Source organism: Poecilia reticulata, linkage group LG1 (genome assembly GCF_000633615.1).
Source record: "Poecilia reticulata strain Guanapo linkage group LG1, Guppy_female_1.0+MT, whole genome shotgun sequence".
Lineage (NCBI taxonomy): Eukaryota > Metazoa > Chordata > Actinopteri > Cyprinodontiformes > Poeciliidae > Poecilia > Poecilia reticulata.
The window spans coordinates 33,190,644-33,201,771 of NC_024331.1; the positions used below are offsets into that span (position 1 = coordinate 33,190,644).

General features: G+C 38.9%; 1 protein-coding gene across 1 annotated transcript; it reads left to right on the forward strand.

Annotated features, from left to right (window-relative positions):
* Positions 1–1,262: 1,262 nt before the first annotated feature.
* LOC103473211 (uncharacterized) lies at positions 1,263–9,230 on the forward strand. The gene is made up of 5 exons (XM_008423253.1): positions 1,263–1,338; positions 1,434–1,445; positions 6,838–7,174; positions 7,638–7,729; positions 8,902–9,230. Exons 1-5 carry the CDS (start codon positions 1,263–1,265, stop codon positions 9,228–9,230), a joined length of 846 nt encoding a protein of 281 aa, XP_008421475.1.
* The last annotated feature ends 1,898 nt before the right edge of the window (positions 9,231–11,128 follow it).

Sequence of the window (11,128 nt, forward strand, 5' to 3'; positions counted from 1 at the left end):
TGAATGGGCAGAACTTTGAAAGCGCTGGTAAAATCTGCTTTAGAGAGCCAGGCGCCATGTCCCACTAAACGAATTAGCTTAATTTCATGGTCTATGGCTGCGTATTGCATAGAGAAGTCTGGAAATGGGATGATGCTATTAATGCTGGGAACGCGAGAACCACGAGGAGCTGACAGATCTATAATTAACCTTTTCTTGCCTGAATATTTACGTGTTGCAATACCAATGGGACTGACACAAAAAATGGGAAAAGGTGGCTTAGAAAAAGGACCCATCATCAACCCTTCTTTAACTTCTTTACCAAGGAGAGAGTCAACTGTGTCAGGATCTGAGAGAGCAGATTGAAGATTGTGACATTGATAAGTGCAAGCTGGGATGATGTCTATGCCCGGGTGGAAACTATGAGAAAAACCATTAGTGAGAAAGTTGACGAATTCCCTATCCGGGTGATGCTTAAGAGCAGCTGAGAGAGCTTTCACCTGAACTGGAGTGGAGAGATGGTGGCTTAGTCAAACTGCTGTAGAAGTGGGATTATGAGGACAGGTGTGTCTTGCGTGGGCTCCGCCGCAGAAGGAGCAGGCGTGGAGCAACCTGCAGCTGGAACTTGAGCAGCCGAGATAGTTAAAGTTGTTGCAGATCATCCTGCCTCCTTGGTACAGGATGGAACAACCTCTTTTGTCAGTTCCCTTGTGAGTGAGGGTTTTGACGGAGGGAGAGGAGCCTCTGGGTTTCAGGATGATGAGAAGAGATGGGCAGCGGTGGACAGACGATCGGAAACGTAAGAAGTGCGAGATGACAGATGAGAATGGAGAGGGATGATGGCTGTACAGGCTGTGGCTGGGTGGGATGGAGCTTCGCAAAGATTGCAGGAAAGAGATGCGCTGGCGGCAAAAATACGGCAGTACAATTCGGAATCAAGAGAACCCCAGTAAGTGCCCTGATTAAACTGTTGTAAGCTGTCTGCTGCTTGGTTGGCGAAGAGAATGTGATATTGGTAGAATCCGGTGCCCCTGAAATGGAGAGCCATATCAATAACTATAGAGAGATAATCATCCAGTTCAGATCTGCGATTTGGAAAAACTGCACAAATGGTATCCCTGAATAAAGAAAAAGTGAGAGCGAATTCAGTGGGCGGGAGATCTTTGGAGTGGGAATTTAGAGAATTACTTAGTTGCATGAGTCCCTGGTTTGTATTAATTTCCCTAGACTGACTGAAACAAATCACTGTCGCTGTGTGAAGAGGTCTTGTTGGCGTCGGTAGAATGACGTTGCCGGAAATGACAGAGGAGGGAGTGGATGCTGGAGAAAAAGTCAGAAGCCCGGGGTGTTCAGATGGAAGTAAGGCTGTTAGCTGCGGACCTGAGGAGGAGAGCAATTGGAAAAGTCTTAATTTGTTATCTGAGCGACTGAATGGAATTCCTTTTTCCCCTCAGGGAACGTTGGAGGTGAGTGACAGTCCAGAATTTGAGAAGCTGATGGGTTAAGATGCCTGGAGAGGAACGCTGAGATGAAGCTGGTTTAGTGTTCTGAAGCGGAGGCAATAGGGAATGGCATCTAGGTCCAGGAGAACGAGGTTGATGGCTAGAACCACGACACATTCCGCGGCCACGGGGTTGATGAGACATCGATGGGTGGACAAGGAACGACTGAGGACGAGGAGTGATACTGGGTTTGAGGATCGAATATCACTGAGCGAAGGCGTTTGGAGCCAGAGGCTTGTCTTGCGATGATGGGAGGGGAGTCTGTGGCAGCAGGTGAAGGGTTAAAAAGTTTGTCCGAGTCCAAAGGATTGAGCTGAAGAGTTGAAGCGTCTTCCATTGTAAGTAGATCTTTGAAATCAATTTTAACGAGTCTGCAGAGACGAACGTATTGAAACAGAGAGTTCACAGTTCACGAGGAGGTATATATGAGCTACTTGGATAATTAGAGGTGTGGTTTGAGACATGGTCCTGCTCCCGAACCTAATAACTCCATGTTGTTTTAACTCGTACGTTTTGTATTTTTGTCATTATTGTTGTAAAACAGCAGATGTTCGGTACTGATCCAACTTAATAAATCTGATCTAATTACTTAAACATTTAAAGCTGCTCAATTTTAAAATTTGAAATTACACAAAAAGAAAATGTCTATTAAAACGGTTCCTGACTCCTTTTTATTTGCTTCTCTACTTTGACAGAAAACAGAAAGTAGAGAGCGTTTCCTCACTTTTTTCTCCAAAACGAACACAATCATGTTCCAAGCTGCGTCCTCAGGCACAGCAGGAAGGAAGTGAAAGTGTTTCACAGCAGAGGGAACAGCAGCTGATCATGAGTCAGTTTTCAGTTTCACCTCAAAGTTTTGCTCATGTTAGAGAAAATGCTTCAAGCATAAGAATACATAAACAGCATGATTGGCAGGATGGCGCCTGTGGTTATTTCTGCCTGGTCGTTTGATTACTTCACATGGGTTTTATTTAAGGTTGATTTTTGTTGGACAGCACTTTGTGATTTTGTCTGTGAGAATGACTTTATAAATAATTTTCAAGAATGTTTCTGATGGTCTGCACAGTGGCACAATTGGTAGCACTATTGCCTTGAAGCAAGAAGGTCCTGTGTTTGATTCCAAGCCCAGTTCTCCCCTTGCATGCATGGGTTCTCTTTGGGTACTCTGGCTTCCTCCCACAGTCCAAAACTATGACCGACAGGTTGATTGGTATTTTTATATTCTCCAAGCGTGAGTGTGATTGTTTGTCCTGTGTCTCTGTGTTGACCTGTGATGGGCTGGTAACTTGTCTGTGGTGCCTCTCACCTGACTGCTAGAGATAGGCACCAGTGCTCCTCCTGACCCCAACGGTAAGAAAATGGATGGATGTTTCAGATCCATCTGAAGCAATGTTAAAAACCCAGAGGTGGAACCAAAATCACCTTCTTCTCACCACCACTGAATAAACTGGTGTAGTAATGACCTCTGACCTTCAGAGCCACATAAAGCCGGTTCCAAAGTGGGCCTTCTACCAACTGTAGAACATTTCCAGGACCAGAGAAACTCATCCAGGCGTTTAGTGGCTTTGATTCCTGCAGCAGGTCAGACTGACAAACCAACGGTCCAGAAGCTGCTAGTCGAGAATGATCATAAAGAGTTTCCTTTAACAACTGCAACACGGAGAAATAACCCGGATTGTGACTGAGGTCGTGGCCCTAAAGCCATCTGGTAGACCACTGACATGTCAAGTGGCCTAGAGTCTCCCAGTTAACAATACCCAGGTAGGTCTGGCTTAGAATGATGAAACAGAAATAGCATACAAAATATATTTTATTTATACATTCTTTTACAATATTAAAAATAGACTTTATTATTATTATAATTTAAAACCCAACAAAGCACAGGAACGTAGGACAAGACTAGAAGCAATGAGACTTAACCAAAAACAACTGCAAACCAAATTAGTAGAAACACAAATTAATAACACTAAATAATGTTAAACAACAAAAATAAATCCCACATTGCATCAACCCAGTCCTATAAAGCTGTGCCCAAACAGCTAATTCATAAAATAAAGAAATATAAACTGTTCTGCTCTGCTTGTGCTGCATCTCCAGCTCTAGAAGACGACCTGAGAGCATCTAAACTAAACAGATGCACTTTGGTGAGAGCAAAATAAAACAGCTGCAATCTGTAATACAAAAGATGACAATAAAGTGTCTGTTGACAATAACAAAGCCATGAAAGGTAAAATAACAGGTACCTTAATCAGCCACACAACAGGTACATTCAGTCACTGCAGTGAGAAACCACTGAAATGCATCCAGAGAAGCAATTAGACATCACGTCAAACTAGTAGCAACAATATAAAAGCCACATGACATCACACAGAACCAGCCACAAGTGACATCAAAAATCCATTCATCCTACCAGCAGCACAAATAGCCACGATCCAGATCTTCTCTCAGCACCGAGTTCATCTGACCGAGACCCAACTGCACACAACAGACCTGACAGATTCTGTTAGATCGGCGGGAACAGCCGGTACCTATAAACACTAATGAGACCAACAAGGCTGTGAAATGGAAGTGAAGGTGGGGAAAGGAGGCCTGGATGTATTCAAGGACCCCAAAACGGGTGGGAATGTACAGCCACTTTATGTAAACAACGTTTTCCAAGTAAAGCCACCCGGTTACACAATAACTGGAATATTAGTCACTCTTGTCTTTATTCAATATCTGTTGGTGAGTGAATACAACTGACGAATTTGATGATGGTCTTTGACTAAATGTAATATCAGTAGATTGCTGATCCTGATATAACTGGTTACTGTTTTATGTTTTTATTCTCTGAAGCACTTTGAAATCCTTGTTGCTGAAATTTTCTGTTCAAATAAACTTTACTTGGACATTGTGTGATTTGTTGCTTTCTCCACATCATCCATATATGGATTTACTTCTAGTGCATGGTGTAACTCAGCAATGTAAGATCTGCCTAAAAATTAATCATTATTTTTCAGATAATTAGTTTTTTCTCTGCTGCATCAGATCAGGGGTCAAGGTCCATGAGAACTGAAAGAGGTTTAACTGTCTTTGATAAAAGTGTTTTTTTTCCTTTCAGTATCTCAGAATAACCAACTAGACTGTTAAAAGGGTCACTTATTTCAAATTAACCTGTTTTATGAGTGAATTTACTTCAGTTTTTAGGTTTTAAAACAAGGAAAGACATCAATGCTTTATGACAAGAGATTATGTATATTGTATCTAACAAATCTTTAAATATTTATGGAAAACCAAGATGGAAAATCCCTTTGTTTGCCACTTAGCAACAAAGAAAATGACAAAATAAAAACTAATAATTTTCTGATTCATCTGCAGTGAATATTGTAGCAGACACTGAATAAAGGCTACAGCACCTATGAACAGTATTCACCCCCATTGGTTCTACAGATTAATTATGATCAACAAAATTTGGCTTTAACAAAAGAATACACAAAACCCTTTAATGATAAAGTGAATTTTGACTTTTATTAAATAACTATAAAGTTAAAACAGCAAATCAATACAGCACTGACCTCAACTGATTGAGAAAATGTGTAAGAAGTGATTGTTCACATTGATATAAATTAAATACAATGCATGCTGATCATGACTAATTTGTAAATTCAATAACTGGTAGCTCAATCAGTGGATGAATACATTAGGTTTTGTAATATTTGAGTGTTTACCTTTAATAGCCATGCTGATTTTTACAGTACATTTTACCAAAGTTAAGAGGTTTTCTGTAGAGCCACAGGTTGCAGATCTCTGGTAAACTGGGTTTGCCATTTTGAAATTAGCCAAATCATTGTAACATAAAATAAAGAGTTTGATGTTTGCACAAATTTTCATATCATGTTGCAGCTTTTTGCACCTTCAAGAGATGATTTAATTGAAGATGGTTGAGAAGTTCAGCTATTAATAGTGGGGTTTGTATAATGCAAATCATTTAAATAACAAAGGCACAAACATACTGACACATTAAAACAGCAAGTCCCACCCACATCCTTATTATCTACTGGAGTGAATCTATAAATCAGAAGCTGAGGCTTCCTGCAGACAACCAGAGCCTGACTTAAAAAGATGAAGAGGAAAAAATGCACAAACTATTCATCCTTCTTGTAATTACAGGTAAATATGGATTTAATTATCTGCATTTTTGTCCTGTCTTTAAGTTGTTGTATGCTAAAGTTAAAATTAGAAATGTTTTAAGAACTGCTAAAAAAAAGTATTGAAGGTGGTTTATTAAAAATAATGTTTAAGTACAAAAAGCACTTCAGTACTTCATCAAAGTTCATTCAAAGCAGTATGTTTAGCCAAGTGTGTTAATATTCAGTCAAACAGATGATTATGTATAGTTTAAGAGATAAAAAAAAGTTTCCAGGTGTGAGAAGAAAACTGAAGGGAAACCAAAAGTTGTCTGAGTTGGTTTGTGTTTCCCCGTCCCAACAATGTGACGACTGTGAGGTGAAACCACTTCACTTTGCTCAAATGCTGGGAAATTTAGGCAGCATCAACTTTCTGTGACCACAGAGGCATGGGACAGCTCAGTGTGGCTGAACTGAACCGATGAGTCTGCAAATCTGGTGGATGATGTGGCACAGCTTGGCTTTGTGTTTCACAGTAAAAAAAACCAGGAACAGGTTAGAATTGATTAAATAAGTGACCTGTAGAATAAAGTACTTTTAAAAAATTTGTGTGGACATAGAAAGCATTTAGTTCCCTCAGCTGGTGAAAATATCCAGATTTTTTGTTAATGTGGTTGACATGCTTGGAAAAAGAAAGACACTTGTCCAGTTGCATGTATGGTAGATCTACAGCGATCCACGTCAGGAGTCCCTCTAGAAAAGGAGCAGTCCACAATCTGAAAAGATTTACGCTTATTAACTTATAAAGACCAACCACAAGTTGGCAATTAAACAAGTTTTCAGAAAATTGATGCCTTTCTTTTTATCCTTCAATTGTCTTCTGATGCTTTAAGATTGTGTTACAAGGACAACAGGTACAGGGGGGAAAAATCCAAATACTGTTTGCCCCAAAGCTTTGGTCTGAATTCATGGCTATTGTAGCTCCACATGCCCCTCATTCACCTTCGTTCTGAAGCATTTTAGAGAAACTTGTGGTGACCAAAGTTTGGGGACCAAAATCTTTCTAACACGTGTGTGTTAGAAAGATGGTAAATGGTCGTAACAATGAATCAAAAAGACCACACACACAAACTTGACCTATAATTATTCTAAATAATTTATTATTTTTGCATACATCTAAATTCAAACAAAATGACCAAGCTTTAATATCTATGAGTGCTTAATTGAAAAACAACATATTCTTTTTGCAGTCTTTGCATTTTCTGTGGCAGACAAAGTAACCAAGCGAGTTGGAGAGACTGTGACCTTACATCCTAACGGTACCAAAGAATCACTGAATAACTTCCTCTGGACCTTCGGCCCAAATGCTCCAGTTGAAGCCATCGCCATCGTCACCAACAGAGAAGTTACTAAAGTCAATGGGACCAGATTTGGAAACAGGCTGCAAACGACTGCACACAACGGATCGATCACCATCTGTAACCTGACTGTTGGTGACAGTGGAATATTTTATATTCAGATCTTAACAGAATCAGGAATCCTGAAAAGAACCATCTACCTGACTGTTCAAGGTATGTCGACTCTAATGTAGGCTTAGTTTCTCATTTCCATGCAACAGTTTTTGATTGTAATTCCATGAAAAACTACAGTTATTTTCTCTACTTCACGGATTTGTCCAAGATGTATTCTTAGAATCAGCTTTTTCTTAGCCTTAGGAAAAAATGGATACAGTTATACATCATTTATCAGCAAATGCCAATTTTTCATAAAGTAAAATTGATTGGAACTAATGTGTCTCTGCTACATTCATTAATTATATATAATTTGTTTTTTCAGTGTATGATGAACTAAAAAATGTTGTGGAAGGAGGAAATGTCACTCTGGAGACCCCAACGTTCAAACTGGAGAAGAAGCATAGAGTGATCTGGAGAACAGGGGAAGGTATCGAAGGAAAAATTATAGTTCAGTGGATAAATACTTTTTACGTACTTAACATAAACTTTGGAGATATTGTACAGTTCAACCATAATGGATCCCTCACCTTTATCAGAATCCCTAGAGAGTACAGTGGACTTTACAATGTCCAGATATTGGAGGATAATGAACCACACTCAAGAAAGTGCTACAATGTTACTGTATATGGTAAGTTTCCATCAAATTATCAGTTTCTGCAGGGTTTTTCAATTTGATTTATCATTCTGCGTGTTATGTAGTTGGGCCCAAGTCATGAGGTACAGATGCAGAGTTTCATTTTTTCATAAAATGAAGTTCTGCTCTTCATTTTATGAAAAAATGAAGAGCAGAAAAGAATTTTTAAGAATTGTTGCAGGACAGTTTACTTACTGAAGTAAACCATAAAATTTACATGTCACAAGACTCACAATTATGAAAATAAAATTACACACAATAAAATAATAATAATAATGCTTGGCTAAGTGCTAGTTCTCAGTTTTGAATCTTTTGGGTGCACCCTGCTAATTTGAATTCTAAATGGTAACAGACAACAGATTAATAAATTTCAGTTCCAATTCAAGTTCAACTCAACACCGTTCACATGAGGAGAATTTCCTACACAGCAGTTTGTTATAATGTCCCAAATAAAAACTGGTCCAAAAGGTAAGGTCCAAAATTCCAGGATGAAACACTAAGAGTAAAAAATGTCAGTCAGTGGTCTCACTCATAACCAACTGTGTGTGGAGTCACAGGAGGAATCCACCTCAGGAACAATCCAGCATAAAAAAACCCTGACCTGTCAACAGACAGGACCAGCAGAAATATAGAATTATTATTGAGCTGTTCCAGCTTTAATCCTTAAATCATGTTTCTCTGACATCAGTTTGTTATTGAATTACTCAGATTTGCAATAAAACAATTCTCTTTTACCTCAATGCAGTATTTCACTGCATTCTCAATTCACTTTCTTTTAATTGTAAAATCAATTTTCAAACACAATATTAAAACACTAAATTTTAAATTAAACTGGTAAAGTGTTTTATCGGTTTTGTCAAACTGGTTTTTACTGCAGAGTTTTACTCGACGGTACAACTCCACATCTTCATTAGTTCTGCTTCATTTGTTTGACTTTAAAACTCACTGGATCATTTTGTGTATTTTGAACAACCAAAAGCAGATCAGAGAGGACTCTTCTTTTTAAATTGCAGCTTATAGCAAAGCTGTATTGTCAACTTGAAACAAGCTGCTTTTATTAATTTCTTATTTGTACCAGCTACATGTGCTGTTGATGCCACTTTATTGTTTGGAGGTTTATTATTTTATTGATACATAACTGAATTCTTGTCTTTTTCTCCTTGCAGAGCCCGTTTCTCTTCCATATTTCACAACCAACATCACAGAAATATTTGATATCGGACCTTCACCATCAGATAAGGGCTGTTATGTAGCTTGTTCTGTGAAGAACGGACCAGATGTGAATCTGACCTGGTTTAACGGTCCAACAATGATCAGCAGTGTATATGACTCCATGAACGTCTCCATGAATCTCAGTTTACCTTTAAAGATCCAACCAGAGAATAAAGAAAATTTCACCTGTGAGGCCAGAAACCCGGTAACAGTGGAGAGAAAAACTCTCAGCTCTACAATGTGGTGTCCATCTCATCAACCAGGTACACTTTGTTCTATCTAATGCAAAATGTCTTGCTGTGGTGGTGCACGGGTTAAGCACAGCCCACATATGAAGGCTCTAGTTTTCAATGCGGCTGTCGTGGGTTCGCTTCCCGGTCTTCCCCTTCTCTCATTACCCACTTTATTTTGGTCAATTTACTACCAAATAAAAGCCACTAGAGCAATTAAAACCTTTTCTCCCCCCAGAAACTACAAATTAATAATCTCCAAATTCATTTTAAGACATTAGATGCTACAAAAACACCATCACCATTCACAGAATATAATTTACTTTTATTTCAAAACATCAAACAGCACTGACAGCAATATGCAACAAAGGTCATACATTCATGGTACTTTGCACTGAAGGTGAAGCTTTGAAAATTAATTGGAAGCGGCCATGGATGGTCTTGTGAACACTGATGGTGAAGCGTCTTTGGTGCTGCTCTTGTTTTCACCAATATGAAGGAGGAAGACTTCCAGCCTGGAAGGAAAAACAGGAAATATAGCAGAAACATTAGGATAATAAATAAATATTTTAAAAAGTAGAGTGAGCAAAACTAATCAGACTCACCTGTGTATGTCACCGTCATAGTCATTCAAATTACTCTGCCCACCTGGTTTACAGGACAAAGTATAAAAAAGTCAGAAATAATTACTAAAGAAATTAGTCGGCTTATAGAAAAAAATTTTGATAGCATTAAAAGTCGTGCCAACCTGAAGAAATGTGTTGAAGTCATAACAGGCTTCAGTCACCACCATGACACACTGACAAAGAAAAAACATTTTGGCAGTTTTTAGATGTGCCACAGGTACAAAACAGCAGAGTCAAATGGCTCAATTGCCTCCTCACTGTGTAGATATGTTCTCCAGAATCCTGCTGATGACCTAATTATTGTATTCAGGTGGTGCAGCAGCAGCACATCTAAATGTTGCAGGACAGTTTCCCTCCAGGACTGGAGTTTGACACCTGTGGCTTAGATCAAGCCAACCATCCAGCACAGCCACTCCCCCATTTTACAGTCTACAGCCAAAAACTTAAAGAAAACGACATGCAGCTAAATAATGCTAATTCAAATGGCCTCCAGATTTTCCTGACAGTTTTAATGTTAGGTTAAGATAATAAACAGTCCAAACAAATAAACCTACGTTAAGCAAACTGTGTATATGAATAAATACTCGTGTAAAAGGAAAAATAATGCCTCCATAAGAAATGGTCAAAAACATGATCATTTTAACATGGAACTTACCTTGTTACAATAAGCTCCAGACAAGACGCCATACTGCTGCCTCCGCTCCTCAGGCATACATGTGACGTAGTAGCGGAACAAGACGGCGTCGGGGCTAATGGCCGGGCCCAAATAATAAAGCCCATGATAATTTAACTTTACAACATAGACATGCCCACAACAGCGGAGCTAACAAGTTTCACCACCACAGAGAGCGACTCTGTCATTTTGAATCCATCTGACATGAAGAACAACAAACCAAGAGAAGAACAGAAACACCAGGCTGCTGGTCACTAATGATGAAACAACACAAATTCAAAACATGTTAATGGTCCGTAGCTCTAGCTAGTTTGCTATTTGTTGCCAAGTGACTGATGATGATGTTGGTGACAAGCTTTACCCAGAATGCACCTGGAGAAAATAAGGACGATTAATTTGTAGTTTTGTGTGTCATAAAGTCAAATATAAGTGAAAAAAGCCAGTCATGTGGCACAACATTTTATTCAATATTTTACACCCACTATGTCACTAAAATCAGTCAGTCTGGTAAAGTTTTAGCAACCATGAGTCAACAATGGAGCACCTTGCTATATAAGCAGTGGTGGAGAAAGTACTCAAAAAATTTACTTAAGTAAAAGTACAAATACACAGACAAAAATGTACTTAAGTAAAAGTCAAAGTACCACATTAA

Bases quoted from the DNA above. Each gene is read 5' to 3' on its own strand.
- LOC103473211 (XM_008423253.1), top strand. From the start codon at position 1,263: ATGACGTTGCCGGAAATGACAGAGGAGGGAGTGGATGCTGGAGAAAAA. The intron at 7,175-7,637 runs GTAGGCTTAGTT...CACCTTTATCAG, and splicing joins CAAGGTATGTCGACTCTAAT to AATCCCTAGAGAGTACAGTG. The intron at 7,730-8,901 runs GTAAGTTTCCAT...TTCTCCTTGCAG, and splicing joins CTACAATGTTACTGTATATG to AGCCCGTTTCTCTTCCATAT.